This window comes from Anas acuta, chromosome 3 (assembly GCF_963932015.1).
Source record: "Anas acuta chromosome 3, bAnaAcu1.1, whole genome shotgun sequence".
NCBI classification, from domain to species: Eukaryota; Metazoa; Chordata; class Aves; order Anseriformes; family Anatidae; genus Anas; species Anas acuta.
This window is the reverse complement of record NC_088981.1, coordinates 118,567,844-118,590,945: the sequence shown is the minus strand read 5'-3', so window position 1 is coordinate 118,590,945 and position 23,102 is coordinate 118,567,844. Positions and strand designations below refer to the sequence as shown.

The window sequence follows — 23,102 nt, the reverse complement described above, 5'->3', positions numbered from 1 at the left end:
ACGCCCACCCACGCCGGACGCCAGGAGAGGCAGGCGGATGCCGGGGCGGCGGTGGCTGCGAGCCAGGCGGCTGTGCCAAGGCACGTCCTGCCCTGCCCCAGAGGTGCTGGGAACCCGAAATCCGGGGGGCAGCCAGGCCCTGGCAGCAGCAGGAGCACAGCTGAGCCCTGCGCTGGGGGCGGGGGGCGGTGGGGGGCAGGAGCTCGCTGGCTGCGTGCCGGGGGTGGCAGCGTGTGTGCGGGGGGACCGGGTCACTTGTCCTCCTGGTCCTGCCTGCAGGCAAAGGGGACTGCAGGTGGGGAAACTGAGGCACGGGTCAGGCCTCGGGCACTGGGACGGACTGGACGGGTGTCCCCCAGTCTCCCTGCCCCGCTGCATGGGGGCAGCCTCAGCACCCCCTGCACCGGGGGACATGGCACGGGGGCACCTTTCCAAAGGGGACCCTTTCCTCTGCCAGGGGACTTGGGGAGGGACCGGGGTTGGGGTGGCACAGAGAGCACGGGGCAAGCCAGCAGGGCTGGAGGGACCACGAAGCAGAAGAGGATTTGGCAGGAGCTGAGCGTGTCGCTGCAAGGTGGCCACTTGCCACGGCACGGAGAGGTGCTGGGCACCTGCCTGCGGCTGCTGGGGGCTCCCTGGGCACTGGCAGCCCCGGGGGAGATCCAAAAGCTCCGGGCAGGATCGGTGCCCGAGCCCTGAGCCTAAGGGAGGAGCTGGACCTGGCACCGGGCACGTTTTGGTGGGGGCAGTGGCAGGCTCTGGGGGGCTCAGGGAAGCCCCCCCGGGGCGGTCTGAATGCCGCAGCGCCTCCGGGTGCTCGCTGGGAAGGAGCAGAACGTGCAAGAAGTGGAGGGGCAGATCACAGCGGGTATGAAAGGGCTCTTTAATGCAGGGGGAGAGGTGCCGAACATGAGCCCTTGGCCGGGAGATGAAACCCGACCGCTGCCGCTGGCACCGCGGCGCGCCTCGCCGAGGGTGACTCACGGGCTGGCCCTCGCCCCCGGTGCAGGGGGGGGGTCTCCATCGCTCCCACGCCTCCCCACCATCCCGCAAGGCCTGGCCAAAATCTTGGCTCAGCCCGGGACGTGCAGGGGGGGTCCCCTGAGGTGGCGTGGAGCCGGGGTAGTGGCGCAGGGCAGCACCGCACGGGCTGTCCCCGTGCCGTGCCCGGGTGCCACGCTGGGTGCGAGCCGGGTGCTGGCCCCAGGCGGCTCGGCACGGGGCCAGCCCCACGCCAGGATCTCCTTTTGCTCCACCAGCAGCCCGGCTGCTCCTCTCCCTCAGATGGCTGCTCTGCGCCTCGTGACTGCAGCATCATCGGCCTCGCTCAGCTCCGTCCCCAGCCCTGCCGCGCTCATCCTCACCCACCAGCTCCGTGCCCTGGTGCTGCCACCCCCCTGGGACAGCGGTGTCCAACTCTACCCCTGTCCCTCCGCACAGCGGCTGTGGGGTGGGTGCATCCCGTCCCACCTCTCCACCCTGTTATCAGACCCTTCCCCATGGGATGGATGGAGCCGGGCACAGCTCTGGTGCCGGGGGCGAGCGGTGCCGCGCCGCTCCCTCCTGTAACCAGACACGGAGAGGAGGGGAGAAGCCTCCCCGGGGCCAAGCAGCGCTGCCGGGGCCCGGAGCCAGCTCCAAAACCGGAGGAGCCCCGGGCAGGGCCGGTCCCCGTGGGGCCCCGCAGGCGCTGTGCCAGCTCGTGCCGGCGGCGCCGCATCCTGCCCGGGCACGGCACGGCACCGTGGGGCTGGACACGGGCACAGCAGGCAGGGAGGTGCTCAGGCAGGGCAGAGATCGAGGCTGGGGGCACCCCTGGGTTCCCTGTCCCCCCCCCCCCCCCCATTTCCCCAGCAGGGTGCCCAGCCCCATGGCCCTGGGCTCGGGGAGCTCTCCAAGGAGCAGCCCCCACCCCTGAGCGTTCCCCTGCCCCTCGTGCACTGCAAGACCCCGAGCACAGCCAGGAGGGGACGGGGGCGGAGGGGCAGAGGGGGGGTGGCCCCCCCACCACACCGCGCCGTGGCGCATGCAGGGCTGCCATGCAAAGCTGCACGAGCACCGGTGGCCGTGGCACGTGCATGCAGGGGGGGGCACAGCGGCACTGGGGGGACCCGCAGGACACCGCTCCTGCCCTGCCCACCCTGCGCACCGAGGGGAGGAGGAGGAGGAGGGGAGGCAGCCCCCGGTCTGACCAGCAGCCCCCCACCACACAGCACACGTGGCATGGAGCCCTTCCTCCTCCTTGTCCTCCTGCTCCTTCTCCTCCTTCCTCTCTTCCTCCTCCTCCTCCTTCTCCTCTACCTCTTCCTCCTCTTTCTCCTCCCTGCCTTCCTCCTCCTCATCCTCCTCCTCTTCCTCTGCTAACCTTCCTCCTCCTCCTCTCCCCCTTCCCCTTGCTCGTCCTCCTCCCTCCTTCCTCTTCATCCTCCTCCTCTTCCTTTTCGTCATCCTCTTCCTCCTCCTCCTTTCTCCTCCTACTCTTCCTTTTTCTTCTTGTTTTCCTTCTCCCCCTCTTCCTCCTCTTCCTCCTCCTTCTCTTCCTCTGTTCCTCCTCCTCCTCTTCCTGTTCCTCTTCCTCATTTTCTTCCTCCTCCTCTTCCTCCTCTTCTCTTCCTCTTCATCCTCCCCCTTCCTCTTCCTCCTCTTCTTTCTCCTCCCTCTCTTGTTCCTCCTCCTCTTCCTCCCCTTCCTCCTTTCCCTCATCCTTCTCTTCCTCCTCCTCCTCCTCATCCTTCCTCTTCCTCCTCTTCTTTTTCCTCCCTCTCTTCTTCCTCCTCCTCTTCCTCCCCTTCCTCCTCTCCCTCATCCTTCTCTTCCTCCTCCTCCTCGTATTTCTCCTCCTCCTCCTCCTTCTCCTCCTCATCCTTCCTCTTCTTCCTCTTCTTTCTCCTCCTTCTTCTCTTCCTCCTCCTCCTTGTCTTTCTCCTCTTCCTCCTCACCCTCTTCCTCCTCCTCCTCCTCCTCCTCTTCCTCCTCTTCATCCTTCCTCTTCCTCCTCTTCTTTCTCCTCCCTCTTCTCTTCCTCCCCCTCCTCCTCATCTTCTTCCTCCTTCCTCTTCCTCCTCTTCTTTCTTTCTCCTCCCTCTCTTCCTCCTCCTCCTCCTCCCCCTCCTCATCTTCCTCCTTGTTCTTCCTCCCTCTCCTCTTCCCTCTCCTCCTCCTCCTCCTCCTCCCAGCCGGGGGTGGCCGCTGTCCCCCCCCAGGACACGCCGGGCAGGGTCCGTGGGGTCCGTGTGTGCACAGCGGGACCCCCGTGCACCCTCACCCCGCGGCGGCCGGCCCTGAACGCTCAGGTCTTACTTTTCTCTGCGGCCTCCAGGAGTTTCCTCCTCCCGCGTTTCTTCTGGGGGTCGGAAGGGGCCAGCTCACCCTCATCGGCCGGGGCGTCCAGGCCCTCCTTGGGGGTGCAGCGGCCGTTCTCCAGCGCCCGGCCCGTCTCGCCGTCCGCCAGGCTCTCCGTCTCGTCCTCCTCGGGGCGCCCGCCCTTGGGGCTCGTGCCCCCCTCCTCGGCGCCCTTCCACTGGGCCCCGTCGGCCTCCAGGTCCCCGTTGGGCAGCGGCTCGGCGGGGCTGGCCTCCGGGCAGGGCGGGGGGCACTTGGGGACGGCCGCGATGTCTTTGGGGGTGTCACTGCTTTCCACCTGCCGAGAAGGAGAGGGACACGATCGGTGACGGGCGCGGGGGGCGCGAGCACCGGGCTCCCCCTGGGGATGCCGGCCCCATCGCTCCCTGTCCCCCAAATCCTCTCCCTTGCCACAATGTGGGGTGCTCGTGGGGATGAGAAGACCAAGTCCAAGCTCCGGGAAATTGGGCACATGAGGCCATAGGGGCTGACGGCGCACCCCAGGAGCGGGATGGGGCTAAAACAGCTCCACAGCCAGCCCGATGGCCAGGATGTGCAGCCACACTGCCACGGACCACCCCGGGACCACCACACAGATGGACACTGTGAAGGCCAAGGCACAAAGCTGTGACACCCTCAGGACCAGGACACGGGGACATGGCACCCTCAGGACTAGGCCATGCTGCTCTGACACTTCAGGCCCAGGCCATGCTGCTGTGACACTTCAGGACTAGGCCGTGCTGCTGTGACACTTCAGGCCCAGGCCATGCTGCTGTGACACTTCAGGACTAGGCCGTGCTGCTGTGACACTTCAGGCCCAGGCCATGCTGCTGTGACACTTCAGGACTAGGCCGTGCTGCTACAACACCCTCAGGACAAGCTCCCATGGCAGCATCAGGACCACGACACGACACCGTGGCACCCTCAGGACCAGGACACGCTGCTGTGACACACTGAGGACCAGGAGACACTGACATGGCAACCTGGGGACAAGACACAAGGCCCAGGACAGCCATGGCACCCTCAGGCCCAGGACACAGCACCATGACATCCTCAGGAGGAGGATGCGGTGCTCCGGCTCCCTCAGCACCCAGACATGCTGTCACGACATCTTCAGGACATGGAGACATATCTGTGACATCCTTAGGACCAGGAAAAACTTCCATGGATCCCACAGCACCTGGACCCACGGACACGACACATCAGGATGAAGATACAGGGCCACTACACGCTCAGGGCCAGCAAATGGTGCCATGGCTCCCTCGGGACTGGGACAAACTGGCACAGGGACCTTAGGACCAGGACACGAGGCCACAATACCCTCAGGACCAGGACACGACGTCCTGATGCCCTCAGGACCAGCACAAGCCACCGTGACACACTCAGGACCAGGACAAGGTGCCAGGACATGCTCAAGGCCATGACTAGGCCATGACACCCTGAGGATCAGGACACACGTCCCCAGCACCCTTGTGACAAGGACACAGCACCACGACGCTCTCAGGACCACGACACGATGCCATGGCACACTCAGGACCAGGACTAGGTGCTGTGACACCCCCGGGACAAGGACACACGGCTGTGGCACTTGCAGGCCCAGAATCCAAGGCCATGACACTGTCAGGACCCAGACGTGCTGCCAAGGGACATTGCCAAGACACGGGGACACCCTCAGCACTAGGACACGCTTGGGACCAGGACACAGGGTGGTGGCACGCACAGGGCCAGAGATGTGACACCCCCAGACCCAGGACACAAGAACATGACACATGCAGGACACGCTGCCATGGCACCCTCAGGACGAGACGGTGCCATGGAACCATCAATAAGGACACGATCTGGTGACAGCCTCAGGGCAGTGACACGCAGCCAGGGCACCCCGAGGGGAAAGGCACAGCACCACGGCACCCCCAGCACCAGGACTCATTGCTGTGACACCACGCAGGACACAACCATGGCACCTTCAGTAGTGTCACCTTGGCCGCATGGCACGTGCCAGATGGGGACATGCTGCAGAGAGCCCTCAGGACCTGTGCAGGTGGCTGTGAGCTCTGTGTCCGGCTGGGATGAGTTAATTCTCCTCACAGCAGCTCACAAGGAGCCGTGTTTCAGACCCGTGCCCCCGGCGATGCCGGCAGCACACGGACTTTAGCCGGGGCTGAGCAGCGCTGGCACAGCGCCGAGGCCACCCCTGATCCTCACACAGCGGCCCGGGGGGCACCGCCTGGCAGACCACCCCAACCCCTTCGTTTATTAAACAATTTCCACCTGGCGCACAGGATTTCTTGCTTTTACTTTTCCTTTCCACTGGTGGTGGTGGTAGGGTGAACAGGTGGCGGCATGGTGCCACGGCACCCTCAGGACCAGGGCACGGTGCCACGGTACCCTCAGCACCAGGACAGAAGGACGTGGCACCCCCAGCAGCAGGACACTCTGCAGTGACACCTCCAGGACGAGGACATGCTGCTGTGACACCATCAGGACCACGAGACGTGGCCATGGCACCCTCAGGACTGGGACAGAACGCCGGGACACCGTGAGGACAAAGGCGACAGCATCTGACACCACCAGGACCTGGGTATGATGCCCTGACAGGGAGAGGACACACCGATGTGACACCACCGAGCTCTGGGCACATTGCCACAACAACCCCAAGGACAAGGACACAATGTCATGGCACAGTCAGGACAAGGACACGCTTTAGTGTCACCCTCTGGACCTGGACAGGTGGCCACGACCAAGAGAAAAGTCTGTGACACCGTCAGGAGCAGGATACACTGCCCAGGCACCCTCAGGACCAGGACACAGCCATGGGCACCTCAGGACCCGGACACACGGACACTGACACCTGCAGGGCTGTGACACAGGGACACGACACCCTCGGCACCAGGACAGGCAGCTGTGGCACCCTCAGGATCAGGACACAGCACCTGAACAGGCTCAGGACCAGGACGCGCTGTCACGATGCACTCAGGAGAAGGGCACCCGGGTGTGACACCCGCAGGAGAATGACACAGCCATGACCCTTGCAGGACAGGGACACGCAGCCACAGCACCCTCAGGACCAGAACACGCTCCCAGGGGACCCTCAGGACGAGGACACGACCATGACACCCAGGATTAGGACACTGCGGTGGCATCGTGAGGCCAGAACACACTGCCACGAATCCCTTGGATGGAAGCCACTTCGCAGTGACAACCTTGGGACCAGGATGTGCTGGGACGAACACAGGCTCAGGGCACGAGCCCATGGCTCCCTCCAACACCAGACATAATGCCACGGCTCCCTCAGGACGCAGACACACGGGTATGGCACCAGGTGGACAGGTCACAGAGCAGTGTGACCCTCGTGACAAGGACAACCTGCCACAGCACCCCCAGGACCAGGTCACAGAGCCCTGAGGTCCTCGGGGCCACAACAGAAAGCCAAAACGCTCTGAGGCCCAGGACATGCTGCCACGGCACCGCGAGCACCAGGACACACGGCTGTGACATCTTCACCAGGACACACGGCTGTGACATCCTCAGGGCCAGGAGCTCCTGGAGCATCAAGGTGCCCTCCGGATGCAGACACACGACGGTGACACCCCAGGGACCAGGACACAGTGGGATGGCACCTGGCTGTCCCCGTCCCCAAGGACCAAGGCTGGTGCAGGGCCTCGGCACGGGGCCAGCACCAGCCACCTCCCTCCTGCCCACCTTGTCACAGTGGGGCTGGGGACAGCGCTACGTGCACGTGCGTGTGCAAGGGACACGTGGAACCAGGGCCCACGGCACAAGTGTGCGTGCGTGCGCGCGCGCATGGCAGGCGGAGCCGGGCACCGTGGTGTGCGTGTGCGCATGTGACAGGAAGAGCCGGGGCGTGTGACAACTGCGTGTGTGTGTGCACGAGCCCGAAACCACCCGTGACGTGTGCGTGTGGGTGTCCGTGTGTACGTGCCCCACAGGCAGAGCCGGAGACCGCGCCACGCGTGCGTGCGCCCCACGTGCAGGGACCACGCCACGTTTTTGAGCGTGCCCACGTGCCACAACCCTGCGTGCACGTGCGTGTGCACATGTGGCACGGGGACAAGGCCCACAGGGTGTGTGTGAGCGCAGGGAGGAGTGACAGGCACAGCCGGAGCCTGTGCCACGCGCTGGTGTGTCAGCCTGACGGTGCCAACACCTCGGGGCGGGTGTGCGCGCGTGGCAGGCGGTGCCGGCGGCCGCAGGAAGTGTGCAGCCGGTCCCGGCTCGCGCGTGCAGCGACAGACCGGCGGGCGTGCGTGGGTGTGAGACTCGGGGGAGGACTGTCTGTGCCGGCACTCGTGGGGACGCTGCTCCCGCGTGTGAGCCCGAGCGCCAGATGGAGACGGCAGCGGCACGAGCGCGGGAGACGGTGGGGCCGAAGCCAGCCAGGACGTGCGTGCAAGCGGCGAGCGAGGCCGCGGGGTCAGGGGCAGCTTTGTTGGTCCCTGAGGGTCCGGGGGCGAAGCGGCCGCAGCGGCGAGGGCGTGTGGACAGAGGCAGTGGGAGCAGAGTCAGAGTGAAAGGACCCAGCCCGGCTCGGCGGTTTCCGTGGCAAAGGAGAGTGAAAGTGCTGCTGCGTCACGGCGACATCCAGCCGGCTGCGCGGCTCGGCTGCGGCACGGGGGGCTCAGCCCCCCCCCCGGCTCACCGTGCTCACGGGCTCAGCCCTGTCCCCTGGGCGCAGCCTCGCTCCGTGCCACCGTGGGACTCGGCTCTGAGCGGTGGGGACAGCGCAAGCCACGGCTGGGCCCTCACGAGGGGCCTCGAACCGGCCTCCCCGCGGCCCCGTGCGCTGCCGGCGGTGCCAACCCCGGTGTCACCCCGGCTGTGCCAGCCCTGGGACACAGGGGACCGAACTCCCCGAGGGCTGACACCCGCGGGTGCTGCCGCTGCCTCCCCGCGCCGAGGCGGTGGCACCCGGCTGTTTCCTGTGCTCCACGCTCGCCTCGGTGAGCCCGTGCACCCCGCGCCCTGCGCTCGCCTCCCTCACCGCAGCGCCAGCTCTGCAGGAGGCCCGGGGCCGCGGCGGTTTTGCTGCAGCCCTGGGGCAGAGCAGGAGGGCCCCAGGCCCTGCTCGTGGCCCAGCCCTACCGGGGCAGAGCCCCCCGGTTCTGCGGCGGGGACGCCAGGAAGTGCTGGGGGGCGGGCGGTGCGCCCACACCTTCCCCGCTCCGCTGCCAGCGCCCAGCTCGGGGTCCCCGCGGTGCCGGGGGGGGCGGCGTGCCCCGGGGCCCGTGTGGCGCAGCGGGGAGCTGGCGGCAGGCACCGTCCTCCCCCCTGCCCCACGAACTACACGTCCCAGGATGCACCGTTTGGTGGCGAGGAGCCAGGCGGCGAGGAAGCAAATGCCGAGCTGCCAGCCAGGCTTGGCGTGAGCACGGTGCCCGGGCTGTGCCGCGCGCCCTTCCCCTGCCCCCAAGAAGGGGGGGGGCGCCTCGGACGAGGTGCGGGGTGAGACCCCAACCCTGGGGGGCCGGCAGGTGACGGAGGGCCCTTTGCTCTCCCACGCACCCCACATTTGCACTGCTGCCACCGCCTGCTCGCCCGCGGCCCAGCCACCCCCAGGGCGCAGGAGCTCCCCCCCCCATTTCCCCCCAAGCCTGCAGGTTGGGGGGGTGGGGGGTGGGCGAGGGGGTCCGCATGCCGCTTACCATGGTGCATCCCCTGCCGAGGGCCGTGCAGACCCCAGACCCCCGTCCGGCCGCCCGTGCGCAGGCGCCTCCTCGCCGCGCTGGCTGCTGGCTGCGGCGTCCCCACGGCGCTTCCTGCTCCCCCGGCCGCCGGCCCCGCTGCCGCAGTCACTTCCTCCGCTCGCTCAGCCGCTCGCCGCCGGCCACGGCCCCGGTGCAGGCGGCACGGCCGGAGAGGGCGGTGGGGAAGGACGGGGCCAGGCGGGGAGGCAGCTGCGCACAGCCTGCCAGCGGAGCCAGGAAGGAGGGGACGAGCCCGCGGCAAGCCGCAGGGGGAGGAACGGGGCTGGAGAGGCGGGCGGGGGGCAGCCGCAGGGTGCCGGGGGGACCCTGGTGGGGTCTCGCAGCGCCAGCAGTGCCAGAAATGGGCTGGGGGATGCAGGGCAGCGCTCCCCAGGGCCTCCCTGCTGTGCTGGGTTTGTGCTGCACGGCCCCCGCTGCAGTGACGGTGCCGGGGGGGGGAGTTGGGGCCAGGGTGGTCCCGCTCCCACCGCTCCCAGGGCACGGCAACCCCCGGAGCAACCACAGCACTTGTACTGGGGGACGAGGACACCGCGTGCCCGTGCACCGGGGACACACAAGCCACCGCTGCCAGCCCTGGGGACACCACGCAGCCTCTCCATGTGCCAAACGGCCACCAGCCCCGGCACAGCCCAGTCCCCAGGGTGGCCGTGGCCAGCCCCTAGCACAAAGTGGGTGCCACCAGCAGGGCGGAGGTGGCTGCTGGGCTGTGCCGCAGGAGAGCCCGGACAAGAGCAAGGGCGAGCACAGCAGGACGAGGCTGAAGGACAAACCACCAAGCCACCGCGCAGGCTCCCTGGGACCCGCAGGACTGCAGTGACAGGGCTGTGGGGACACCAAGGTGTGCCAGCAGCACGGTGCCGGGCCCCCGGGCACCTCCACGGGGCTGGATGCGGCCACGTCCACGGAGAGACGCCGGGGAGCAGGGGGAGCCGCGAGGGGTCGGTGCCGGCACACGAGCCTCGCGCAGGGTCTGGAAGTGATTGTGCGGCGCACGCTCACGCTCCCCCCCCCCCATGTCCCCCTGCCACCCTCGCACCGCTGGCGCCTGAACCACCACGGCTCGGAGAGGCTGGGGGGCTCGGAGCTGCTGGGGGGCAGAGAGGGCCCAGAAAAGGGATGGGAGTGGGGTTCAGGGGAGAATCAAAGCAGGGTTTGGGAGCTGCACCGCGTCCCTGTGCCCCGGAGCTCGCTGGAAGGGGCTGAAGGCAGAGGGAGGAGTGAGGGGGGGCACGGGAACGGGCTGAGGGCCCACGTCCTTGTGGCAGGGCCTGCAGCAGGAGCCAAGGCAGCTGCTGCTCCCTGCACGGCCGTGGTGGCTGCTGCCCTCCCCGGGGGTCCGCAGCCCCCCAGCCCCGCTCTCGCCTCCCGCTCGGGGCCGCATCCTGGCTGCCGTGCCGAAAACAATGCAAGGGGCTGCGTGCGCTTCCCAGGGAGGAAACGGGAAGCGCCGACCAATGTGGTTTGGATTAGGCGGCGGCACGGGCTGGAGGGCGGCACGGCCACGGGGGGCTCGGCACGGCCACGGGGGGCTCGGCACGGCCCCGCTGCGCCCCGGACGGGATCCGGCCGCCCCCCTCCCCACGCGGCCACGGCCGCCCCGCTCCCCGCGCCTCCAGCGCCGCGCCGGAGCCCTGGCCCCGCTCCAGCTCCTCCCTTGGCAGCCCCTTCCCGGCCGTGCTGCAGCCCTTCCCGCAGCCCTTCCCGCGGGCACGGCCGCCCCCTGCCCGCCTCCGCGTCAGGAAGCTGGCGTCACTGTCACCGCACGCCCGCCGCCCCCGGCCCCCTCCAGCCAGCGCGGCACCCGCCACGGGCAGGGGCTCCGTGGGCCGTGTGGGGCTGGCGGACAATGCCAGGAAGGCAGGGAGGGCAGGAGGGCCCCGCCGTGTCACACGTCCCCCTGCACGACGGCCTCCCTTGCACGAGGGCCTGCCGGGACGTGCCGGCACGGGCAGGGCTGGGTGTTGGGGCCATGCCCTCCCCGCACAACCCGACGCCCCCTCCTCCTGCCCCAGTGTGTGTGGCACCGAGCCAGGCGCTGGCGAGGGTCCGGGGTCCCTCGGAGGGGTGCAGGGGGTGGGAGAGACAGCTCCGTGGGGGGGGCCAGCCCCAGCCCCAGCCCCGCTCCTGCAGCCCTACCTGGGTCAGGACGGGCCCCGTGGCTCTCCAAGCCCCCCGTGCCGCCGGCACGTCCCGGTGCTGCCGCTCGAGCATCGCTGCTGCCGTGCCGGGGAGGCGCAGGGGAAGGGGTCGGGGATCCACCCCGGCGCCCGTCCCCGTCCCCCGGGGAAGGCCTGGCCGGGCCGGCACTGCCTTCCTTCCCACCCACCCGCTTCCTCCACGCCAGCCGGCCCTGGGAACAAGCGCTGCCTTTCTCTGCGCTCCCCTCCCCTCCGTGCAGCCGCTGGGCCCCCGCCAAGGACGCGGCTCTGCCGGGAGCGGGGTGGCCCCGCTGCTGCCGGGGCACACGGGCTGTGCCGGGGCCCTGTCCGGGCAGGGGGACAGGGGGTGGCACCGCTCTGCCACCCCCACGCTGGGCGCACACAGATCCACAGCGTGGCACCGCTCGGCACGGCACAGCTCAGGGTGGCTTCGCGGCCCCCAGGACGGCACGGCACAGCTCGGAAGGGCACGGCACAGCAGGGGAAGGCACGGCACGGCCTGCCAGCTGCTGCCCACACCGGTACCCCGTGGGTCTCGACCCCGCAGGGTGTCACAGGGGCCCCAGCTGGGTCCCCGCAGGGTCCCCAGCCAGGCGGGGGCCGCCCGCATGGTCCCGCCGGGAGCAGCGTGCTGGGGCAGAGCCTCCCTGCCCCGGGCCCTGCTCACCTGGCTGACAACGTCACCCCTGGGGAAAAATACCTCCGAACACCTGGAAAAACAAAAGGTCCGGTTACAGCTGCAGGAAGGGCTTCCCGCCCCCTCCCCGGACAGCCTCTGCCGGGTTCCCTGCTCTGCGCCCCACGTGTCCCCCCCACAAGTCCTGTCCGGGCTGGGGAGCCGGGGCACAGCTCCCTGCCCCACCGACACACCGGGGTGAGGAAGGCAAAGCACAAACCCTCGGCGCCTGGACCCCCACCAGGCCCCTTATTTGCTGCGTCCCGAAGCACTGCACCAGCCGTGGGGGTGCTCAGCACCCTCCTACAAAACCTCTGCCCACCGTGAGCCCGGGGCTGGGACCCCTCAGCGGGCCCCCAGGGCTCAATCCCCGCTCCCTGCGCCCCCCAACACCGCGCGCTGGCTCCTCTCCGCCCGGGTCCAGCTCCCCGGGTCACGGCCTGGCCTCTCCGCAGGAGCCGGCACCGCGGGGCTCTCCAGCTGGCGGATATTTATAGCAGCCCACACCCGGACGGGGCTTTCCCAAGCGCAGCGGCGCTCTCCTGGCACTGCCCGGGCAGCCACGGGGCCGCGGGGCTCTGCCAGCTCCACTGCACGGAGCGGGCACGGCGTGCAGGTGCCTGGGGACCCCCCCTTGGAGCCGTGGCGGTTTCAGGCTCCTGGTGCCACCTCCAGCACCCAAGCACCACGAGGTGCCCGGTGGTGTCACGGCGCTGCCGCTGCCCCCCCGTGCGCCCCAGGCTGGGCGCGGGGACCCTCTCGTCCCGCGGCTCTCCGGGGGTCGCCCCCTCCGAGGGTCAGATCCCTGCCGGTTTCCAGGCTCGGCCTGTTCCTGGACGGCTTCTCCCCGTTTGTCCCCGTGCCAGTATTGTTCTTCCACCGCAGCAGCTCCCCGCCCTCCCCGCGCTCACCTCCCACCCGCTGTATTTATAGCCGGCACTGCGGCCCGCGCCCCCGCTGCCCCCCTCGCACCGCGCCTGCCCCACACATGGTCCCACCCGGCGAGGCCAGCGCAGCCCCACGGAGACCCTGGACGTGTCCGAGCGCGGAGCAAAAACTTTTCACAGCTGCAAAACCTTTGCAAAAAAAAGTTCTTTCAGCAGCAAACGCCCCCCCGTCCCTGCGCGTCTCCATGTGCTCCCCATAAGACTGCTGGTTTCCAGCCACGGGCGGCCCGACGGGGGCTCTGTGTCCCCCCCCCAGCTCCCATGGGGGTGTGGGGACAGGGACGGGGCGCTGCGCACGCAGGCTGAGCACCCAGCCCTGCTGGTGCCCCGGGGCACGGACGGTGCCAACGCTCCCCACCGCAGCCATGCGTGCGCTCCACGGCGGCTCCCCAGAGCCCCTCGCCACCAGCCCCACACCCGGGGGTCCGTGCGCCTTCCCAGTGGGGTTGTGGCCCCCCGGGGAGCGCCTGCCCCCGCCCCAGGCACTGAACCAGGGTGGCAGGCACCCGGTGAGTGGCACAGCTTTCCCAGTCCCTTCCCACCCCAGCACCGGGTCGGCCACCGCGCGCTCCCCAGCCGTGCGCACCGGCACCGCACGTGCCCACGTGTCCCTGTGCCACCACTCGTGGGGACAGAGCCACCACTTCCACGGGTCCTGCTGCAACAGGGGGCCCAAACCCGGTGCCCCACCAGGTCCTGCTGCTGCCTGAGCCCCTCCACCCCTGCGGCACCACCCCGAGGCGCTGCCCTGAGCCTTCCCCTGCGCGAGCAGCACCGCGAGGCTGCTCCCATGGGGCAGGAGCGCAGGGACGGCACCAGCAGGGACATGGGGACAGCCCTGCCCGGCTGCAGCGGGGTTGGGACATGCGGGGTGGTGGCAGGGGACATCGCCCACACCGTGGGAGCCGGGGAAGCCAGCAGGGAGCTGGGCTCCGCGCGGCCACGCTGCCCTTGTTATTGCAGCTGCTGCAGCGAGCCCCGGGGGGGCCATCCCAGAGCTGCGCGGCACCGGGAGCTGGCAGGGGGGGGGAGCACGGGGACAAGTGCACCGCGGGGCCTCGACCGCAGCCGTGCCGGACCCCGAGCGCTGCCAGGGCAGGAGGAGCTGGCAGGGGCCGCGGGGAGGGGGGGGGACACGCTTCCCTCCGGCCGCTGTGCCGCTCTCGGACTTTCCTCGGCGCAGGGAGGCGGGACAGGCCCGCGGCACGCCGGGAGCCGTAGTCCCAGGGCCAGCGCAGCTCGCCCACGGGGGGGGCTGCCCACCGGGGGGGGGGGGGCCGCCCGCTGCCCCCGCCTCGCCCCCCGCGCGCTCACCTGGGCATGCTTGCGCTTCCGCCCGGGCCGCCCGGCTTTCCTCATGGGCGTCCCCGGATCCTGCTTCTCCTCCTTGCTCTGGTTCTCCTCGGGCTCCTCTTCCCCCTGCGAGCCGGAGACAGAAGGACGGTTACGCCGCCGGCCCCGGGGCCGTGCACCCCGGGCGCCTGCTCACGGCTCCGCTCCTGCCTGCTGCGGGGCTCGCTGGCACCCATGGGTGCCATGGGCACGCCGGGCACCTTGCAACAGCCTCGCTACGCTTGAACCAACCCAGTTCCTCCTGGGGGGCCCGGTTGGGACCCTCCACAACTCCCCGTGCCCTTGGGGGGGCTCAAAGGGTGAGCGTGACCTCTGCCAGGGCTTGGGGCCAGCCCTCGCCATGGGGCTGGGCGCACCGCTGTGGGGCCGGGCACCTCGGCCTGGCAACGCAGCCCCATGTGCCAAGCAGTGCCACCGCCTGGGGGGGGGCCACACCAGCCCCCCCAACCTGCCGGAGCCCTGCACGTGTGGGGCTGGGGGCTCCTGCACCCCCTGCACACCCCACTCAGGGCTGTGTGGCCCCCACAGCCCCCAAGGGACACGGGCAGGGTGCAGGAACCAGCACGCCAGCAGCCGCCTGCTCTTCCCCACCACCCGCAGCGCTTTGGGGGCCCCTCCCCTGGTGTCCCCCCCCCGGGCTCTGCCCCAGGAAAGGAACCAGCTCCCTGCGCCCAGCACCGCGGCACGGCCGGGGACATGCCCGTGCCCGGAGAGGCGGTGTCGGGGGCCGGGGTTGCGCGGGGCCCGGCGCGTCCCGCGGCGGTGGGGAGCGTTTCACCTGAGCCCCAGAAGATCTCGGCCGCGGCCAAGGCAGGAAGAGGCCGCGGAGGGGGGAGCGGGGAAGGCGGAGAGGCCGGCGGGGGGGCGGCGAGGGAGAGGCCGGGGAGGGGATGGGAGCTGGCAGCCAGACAGCTCCGACATCCAGCTGCACTCGCCCGGCCCCGGCCGCATTCCTGCCCAGGGGCTGCCCGTGGCAGGGGCGCTGCGTTTGGTGCCAGTGGCACCCAGCACGGGCTGAGCAGGGCTGCCCGGGGGGGTCCAGCCTCTGGGGGGGCACATGCCATGCCCTAGGGTCAGTGTCCAGAAGCAGCTCCCCGCTCTGAGCCACCCCCCTGCAGTCCCATGTCCCCTGCACGGACCCAAACTGGGCACGGAGAGAGGGCTCGGGGCACCATGGCCGGCTCCAGCACGGCGAGGCCGGGGGTCAGAGGCTGTGAAACCTGCCCAGGACCCCTGGAGATCCCCGGCAGCCCCCACAGCCCCCACAGCACCTGGGGTGGGTGTGCACGGAGCCTGCCTGGCCCCAGCCCTGCCCCACAGCCAGGGCAGAGCAGGGCAGGGGCTGCGGCACGGCACCGCGGCACCCGGGGGGCTCCTGCCCGGGGCTCGGAGCTCCACGCGGCCCCGACCGGGAGGTTTTGGGACGGGTCCAAGGACGACGTCAGGAGCTCGGTTTGAGCACAGTCCCGGCACAGGATCCGAACGGGGTCCGCAGAGGTGCCGCGAGCTCCCCACGGGTTTCAGCTCCCCCTGAAGCCCCTCTCCTTGCACCACGGCACCAGCACGGCACAGCTGCAGCGCTGGCACCGGTCACGGCTGCGCCATGCTGGCCCCAAACACCAAACGTGCCCTTGGGATCGCTCCCTGGTCCGTGCCAGCCCCACAGTGATCGGGGTCAGTGTGGGACCTGGTGCTGGCACAGGGGCTCGCGGTGCTCCCAGCTGAGCCAGCTCCAGCCTCGGGGTCCCCAGGAGAGGTCGGGGGACTGGGGAGCACCAGCTCCTTGCAGGCTCCTCCGTGTCTCCGTCCCCGTGCAATGCCTGCGCCAGGGAGGAGCGTGCCGGGGAGACCGTGGCGGGGGGGAGCGGAGCTCAGCCCCCCCCTCACCGGGACGCAGCCGCGGGAGCGCGCCTTGCCAAACCACGCGGCGCTGCACTTTGTCCCAGCTGGAGCCGCCCCCGGGCACGCGGCTCCATTCCTGGAGAGCGGGGCCGTGGCGGTGCCGGGGCGGTGGGCGCCCGGCCCCGCAGCCAGCCCCCGGTGGGAAGGAGCAGGCGAAGGAGCTGGCTGCTGGCACGTGGGGGCCCCTCGCCCAGCGCCGCACGTGCTCCCGGCAGCGGGAAGGCCGCGGGCACGGCGAGCCCCACGAAAACCCGTCCCCTCCGGGCAGCCTCCCCGCGCCCACGTGCTGGCTTTGGCCGGGCGCTGGGATCCAGGCTGCGGCCGTGTTTGTGCTGGATGTGAGGGAAATGTTCAGTGGGGTGTCAGGCGTGCTGCTGGCACGGGGGCTGTGCCGGCCGGCCAGCCCTGCTGCGGCACGGGGTTGGGGTGCACAGCGAGCTGCAGGAGGCTCCCCAGGATGCTGGGGGTGCGCGGCCCCCCCGGGAACAGCAGCGGAGCTGGAGCAGCAGCGGTGGCACCGAGGCTTCGTTGCAATCCCCAAAGCGAGCCCCAGGCTGTGCCGGAGCCACGCGCAGGAGGGTGCAGGGAGGGTGCAGGTTGCAGGGCCCCCAGGCTGTGCCCTGTCCCCCCCCTCTGGGGGTGCTGCTGCGCCCCGTGGGGAGGGGGCTCTGCAGTGCCCCCAGCCCGGGCACCACGGAGCAGCCCTGTGGCTGCGGTGCCTGCCCAGCGAGGCGGTGCTGGGCGCTGCGACCTGCTGGGGAAGGCAGGGGCCAGATCCTGAGGCTGGAGGGGGGGTGCGCAGAGCCCCCCAGCTCCATGGGGCAGCCCCCCAAGCCTCAATCCAGGGCTCACCCTGCTCCCAGCATGGCTGCATGCCTGCTCAAGGGATGCTGCAGCAAAGGGTGGTGGGGATGCCCCCATGGAGAGCCCCCACATGCACCCCACAAGCTGACCCCACTGCTCCCTGCCCGGCCCTATAAGTGTGGGGCAGCCCCGCCGTGGGGCTCAGCCCCATCCCTGCACTGCCGGGCTGGCACAGCACCGGGGGGCTGCGGGGACCCCCAGGGCAGCGCCCGCACCCCAAAAATCCAGGCAGGGAAAGGAGGCGCAGGGAGGCAGCCCCAGAGCAAGGGAGGCTGGCAGAAAGAACCGGGGGCTGCGCGCCCCCCCCCCCCCAACCCCCCCGCCTGCTGCTGCAGCCCCTCGCTGCCTCCAGCCTGTGCTGGGAGCTGAGTCATCTCCCCATAAATCACCCCGCTCCTCATCTCCCCGGGGCTCGCCGAGGAGCCTGGCGCGTCCCCGCAGCGCGGCGCAGCGCTCCTCCGCCGCTGCCAAGCAACAACCCGGAGGGAAACCACCTCCGAGGGGAGAAGCTGCTGCATGACGCAGTGCTGCCGCTGCAGCGCCGCCGGGTCCCAGCTCCCGGCTGCAGCGGGGCTGGCAGCGGCAGGGGGGGCAGCAGCCCGGCGGGGTAAGGGGGGGACGGGGTGCGGGAAGCCCCTGGCTCAGCCTCGTTGGCGCGGTGCCGATGGCAGCGGCGTGGCACGGCCCCACGGCAGCGTGTCCCTCCTGCAGAGGTGACCTCCCCGCTTGTGGTGCCGCAGCCCGGCGGGGTCAGGCTGGGACAGCTCAGCCCAGCACGGTTGCAGCCAGCCCGGGGGCTCGCAGGGTCCCCATTTGGCGAGGCAGAGCCCCAGCACTCCGCTGTCACCCCACTGGGGTCCCACTGGCCTGAAGGATGGGGACAGCAGCGGGCACGCCAGCTGGCCCTGCCGTGGCACCGGTCAGTGGGCACCGTGCTATGATCCGGAGGGGATGGAGACCCCAAAACGCCCCCGTGCCGCATGCAGCACCCCCAAATGCCAGGAGGCACCAGGGAGGCACCGCGTGGCCACCACGGCCGAGGGAGCCCGGAGGAACTCGGCTGACCCCAACCCCGCAGCGCCTGCGGCAGGCTGGCATCCAGCTGGCCGGCTGCCCCAGTCCCCACACCGTGACCGGGGCAGGCCGTGTCCCCAGCGCCCCGGGGACGCTGCTGCTTCCCCGAGGAAGCGCGACGCCTCCCCCGTGGAGGGAGCAGCCACCCAGCTTCGGGCTGGCCCCGCTCGTCCTCGTGCTGCGGGGACACCGAGGCGCACCGAGGCCATGGCCAGAGCTGCCACAACGCCTGGGTTTGGCTGGGGACCATCCCTGGGCACCCCAAAACCCAGCACAACCCCTCCATCCGTGTGGCACCTGCAGCCCCCACCCTGCTCCGCCAGCCACTGCTCAGCCCCTCTCCATCCCGTGTGGCACCGTGGCAAAGCACCGGGTGATTTGGGATGGGCGCAGTGAATCCCTGGGGGCTGAGCCACCCCCCAGCCCGGGGCAGCAGCGGGGGCGCATGACCCCATCCTCTGCCTGCTGGCTGCTCTCCCCACCCCAGCGAGCCATGAGCGCATGTGCATTGTCCCCTCCTGTCCCCAAATGCCCCCCTTTCCACCCCATCATGTGCCCTTCCCACTGCCCCACGCCCCGTGCGCCCTCCCACTCCACTGCCACGACCCCAAAGCCGGGGATGCGACCCCAAAGCAGGGGATGTGACCCCAAAGCAGGGGATGTGACCCCAAAGCAGGGGATGCCCCAAAGCAGGGGACACCCGTGCCCCAGCAGGGCGGGAGCAGCCTGCCTGTGGCCCCCCCTCCCCACTGCCAGAAATAGCTCAATCCCCACTAATCCCCGCTGCGGCTCAGCCTCGCGCCCCCCCCCCATGCCGCCCAGCTCCGCGCTCCCCAGGCTGCTGCAGCACAGGGGGGGAGCGCAGCTGGAGGGGCCCCCCCTGCAGCCTTGGCTCCTGCTTTGATGGGGTGACCGCGGTGCCAGGAGCCCCCCAGCCGTGTCCCCGTGTCCCCGTGTCCCCCCGCGCGGTGCCGGGGCCGTACCTTGTGCGTGTCGAGCGCCTCGCGGTCCGGCACGGGGCTGCTGGCGTCGAGGGCGCCGCTGGACGGCATGGTGGGGGGCGGAGGGCGGGGGCCGGGCGGGCACCGGGGAGCTTCACAGCTTCAGCACCAGTTGAGGCCCCGCCGCTGCCACCGCTGCCACCGCCGCGCTCCGGCTCTGCGCCGCCGAGGGGTCCGGGGGCCGGCGCCCAGCCCCTGCGCCTGCCGGGATCCTCCTGCCCTGCGGGGAACAGAGGCACGGGGTGAGGGGGGAGCGCCCGCCGGGCCCCAGCCCCCAGCAATTATTAACACGCCGCAACCTTGACTCAGCCGGGCTGGGCCGAGCCCCCCTGGCGTCGCCCCCGGCGGGCGGTGGAGCTGCGGCCCCACCGGGGTGTGCGGGGCGCGGTGTGGGGCGCACGGCTCGGGGTGCGCAGTGCATGGGGCAGGTGTGGGGCACGCGGCACGGGATCTGACTTGTGGGGCACAGGGTGCGTGCTGCGGGGGTGCTGTGTGGTGTGGGGTGGGTGTAGGGTGGGGTGGGGGCACGGTGTGGGGTGGGGGCATGGTGTGGGGTGGGGGCACAGCGTAGGATGGGGGCACAGGGAGGGATGGGGGCATGGTGTGGGGTGGGTGCACAGTGTGGGATGGGTGCAGTGTAGGATGGGTGCACAGGGTGGGATGTGGGGTGCACAGGGTGGGATGGGGGCACGGTGTGGGATGGGGGTGCACAGCGTGGGTTGCGGGGTGCATTGTGTAGCACAGGTCAGGGTGCACCACGAGTGGTGCAGGACACACAGTGTGGGGTGCACGGTGCGTGGCACACAGGGCAAGGTGCACAGTGTGGGGTGTGGGGTGCACCCTGCAGTGTGTGGGGTGCACAGTGCGGGGTGTGGGGTGCACCGTGCAGGGTGCAGTGCAGGGGGCATGGCACAGGGTGCGCACAGGAGCTGCAGGGCACACGGAGCAGGGTGCACAATGCAGGGTGCCCAGCACAGGGTGCACGGTGTGGGGTGCAGGGCACACAGGGCACAGCGTGGGGTGCAGGATGCAGGGTGTGGGGTGCATGATGTGGGGTGTGGGGTGCATGATGTGGGGTGCGGGGTGCAGGATGCAGGGTGCCCAGCGCGGGGAGCAGGGTGCGCAGTGCCCGCTGCGGGGTGCAGGGTGCACGGCGCGGGGTGCGGGATGCACCGAGTGGGGCGCAGGGCGCGGGGTGCAGGGCGTGGGGCACGCAGCCTGGGCTGTGGGGTGCAGGCAGCAGGGTGCAGGCGCAGGCAGGGCCCCGCGGGGCTGCGGCGGAGGCGTCAGCCCCAGCACCTGTTGCTATGGAAAACGCTGCCTGCATTAGCCATGGCCGAGGCTGCTGTTGCCTTTGGCACCGGAGCTGCAATTTGTTTCTAGAGCTTTCCAGCCGCAGCTCGTTCCCAGCCGGCAGGGTGGGGGGCTGCCGGGCGGGCAGGGCCGCAGCTTCTAGGAACAGAAACTCAAACCCCGGCACGTTCCTCCCGTCCCCGCGCCTGCCTGCCTGCCTGCGGCGCGGGGCTGCCTGCGGGGGGGAGCGGGGGCCCCGCCGCTGCCGCAGCCTCCCCCGGGCCCGGCGGCGGCACCCCCGAGAGCGGGGAGCTGGGCTGGGGGCAGCGGGGCCGGAGGGGGGGCTGGGGGGAGCTGGGGCAGGGCTCGCCTGTCCCCAGCCCCCCCGTTTGCAGCCCCCCAACCCCTCGTTCCTGGGGCTGGGATGAGGGTGGGGAGGGTGGGAGGCAGGCTGGGGGTGCGGGATGGGGCTGTGGGGCAGGGCTGTGGGGTGGGGGTGTGAGGTGTGGGTGCAGGATAAGGTGTGGGGTGCAGGAGGGGGGCTGGGGGCGCAGGATGGGGGTGCAGGATGGGGGTGCAGGATTGGGGTGCGTGCTGTGTCCCCCTCCGCCTGCACACAGCCTGCAGGGCTTCCCCCGGCGCCTCCTTTGCCACCTGTCAGGGAGCCTCCATGGGGAAGCCCCGTCCCCGTGTCCCTGTCCCTGTCCCCATCCCTGGGGCAGTGTCCCCACGAGCCCCCTGCAGCACGGGCTCTGCCCACACCTGCTCTCTGCCAAGCTCCTCAGAGCTGGCCCTGCGCTCGCAGCCCTGCTGCTCCCCTCCCTGCAGCTCGGGGGGACCCCGACCTTGGGGCTGGTGCCCCTCGATGGGACACCCCGGGGTGGCACCGGGCACCCACACGTCACCGCCCCAGGTGCCTGTCCTGGAGCTGCCACACCGCTGGCACCACGGCACGGCACGGCACGCTGCCCGGCACGGCACGGCACGGCACGGCACACATTTTGGCACGGCACAGCACCTCGCATCCCTCCTCACCATCCCAGGGCTGGCAGTGCCCCCATCCCTCCCTGCCCGTGCCCCCCGGTGCCCCCAGCCCCGCTCCCCCTGCACGGTGCCAGGGCGAAGCCACGTCCGCGGGCACGGGAGGCCACGTGCTGCCGGGGAACACCTGGGGACACCCGGCCGCGTCCCACGCAGCTCCGGAGCAGGGGCTCCCCGTCCCCTCCCGGGCTGCACCCCCCATGCCCATTGGGGGCCCGCAGGCACTGCAGGCTGCTGCTGTCCCCGATGTCCCCAGCGTCCCCCGCTCCCCGCGGGTCCCTGCCTGCAGCGCCGCTGCAGTCGCCGTCCCCACATCCCCAAAAACCATCTCAGTCCCCCCATTCCCCCATCCCGTCCCCCACCCTCCTCATCCCCCCCAACCCACACGGGGGGCCACCAGCCCCCCCTAACCTCCCCCTCCCCAGCCCCCCCAGCCCCCCCAGCCCCCCAGCTCGGGCACCCCCATGCCCGCAGCCCGCGCTGTGCGCAGCCTCGCGCTGAAAAATCTCCAAGCTCGCAGGCTTTGATTCGCTTCCAGCAAACATGGTCTCCAAGCGCACTAAAAATAGTTGGGCTGCGTACAAAACCCTCGGCACCCGCAGGGCGGGGGGGGACGCGGAACAAAGCCGGGGAGAAGCCGGCGGCACCGGGTCCCCCCCCCTCTCCAACCCCCCCACCTCTCCCCAAACCCCACCGCCGGGTCCCCCCCGCCGGCTCCCCGCTCTTACCCGCGGGCCGGGGCCGCGTCCGTCCCCGCGCTAGGCCACGGCCACCGCCACCGTCACCGCGCTCCCGCACCGCCGGCTGCGGGGGGGACCCCACGGGGCATCCCCTCGGCGGGGCAGCTGCTGGGGGGGCCGGGGGTGGCAGCGGTGATGGTGGTGGTGGTGGTGGTGGTGATGTTGGGGGGGGGAGAGGGGGCCGCAGCCCCGCTGCTCGCAGCCGGCCGGGGCTGCCCGCGCTCGCCGCCGAGGCGCGGGGAGGGACTCGCCGCCCTCCCTCCTGCCTCCCTCCCTATTTATCGCCGGGGCTGACCTTATCCCGGTGACGGCGGCGAGCGGGGGAATCGCTCGCCCCAGCCCGCACGGAGGAGTCACGCTCGCCGGCGGCAGAGGCGGTGGAAGTAGGTTACCTGCGGTGATGCGCGCCGCCGGCACCCGCACCCGCACCCGCACCCGCCTCTTATTTGGGGACGCCGCAGCTCCCTCCGCCAGCCCGCAGGAACCCAACAGCCATTTTAGGCGACGGCAGCCGGCCCCGCTCGGCTCCCTCCAGCCCCAGATGCTGCGAACCGGAGGCGCCTCCCCGGCTCCCCCCGCCCCGAGCCGTGCGCCCCCCCCCCCCACCTCTCCTCCCCGTGCGCCCCGCCGGGACGCGCCCCGGTGCGCCCTGTCCTAAGGTGACCCGGCCCCAGCCGCTCGCCGCAGCGGCACCCACCGGGCTCCGACGGGGGGGGGGACCCCGCGCGTCCCCACCGGCGGGGACGCGCGGGGGGGGACCCCGTCCGAGCCCCTTCCCCGTGACAAGTGCCGCAGCGCCGTATTATTATTGTTGTTGTCGCCTTGAGTCACCGCTCCTCCTCCCCCTCCCCGGCACCGGGGAAGAAGGAGAAGAAGTTCGGGGCTGACTCAGAGGGATGGGAGCCGTGGCCGTGAGTCACCCACGCCCCCCCCTCCCCACCTCCCCTCTGCCGCCCCCCCCCTCGCCGCTCGGCACCCCTGACTCAC

General features: G+C 70.9%; 1 protein-coding gene across 3 annotated transcripts in view; it reads right to left on the bottom strand.

The window, feature by feature from the left end:
* The window catches only part of DNMT3A (DNA methyltransferase 3 alpha), a 44,862-nt gene that overhangs the window by 17,746 nt on the left and 4,014 nt on the right, over positions 1-23,102 (bottom strand). The window contains exons 2-4 of one of the 3 annotated variants that reach the window (XM_068679133.1): positions 19,024-19,261; positions 14,162-14,266; positions 3,301-3,640 (exon numbers count right to left, since the gene is read on the bottom strand). In XM_068679133.1, the coding sequence (XP_068535234.1) occupies positions 3,301-3,640; positions 14,162-14,266; positions 19,024-19,092 (514 nt within the window). In that variant the 5' untranslated portion in view covers positions 19,093-19,261. Of the gene's footprint in view, positions 1-3,300; positions 3,641-11,201; positions 11,354-14,161; positions 14,267-19,023; positions 19,262-23,102 lie in introns of those variants that run through there. The other 2 variants (XM_068679131.1, XM_068679132.1) reach the window with 2 other exon arrangements.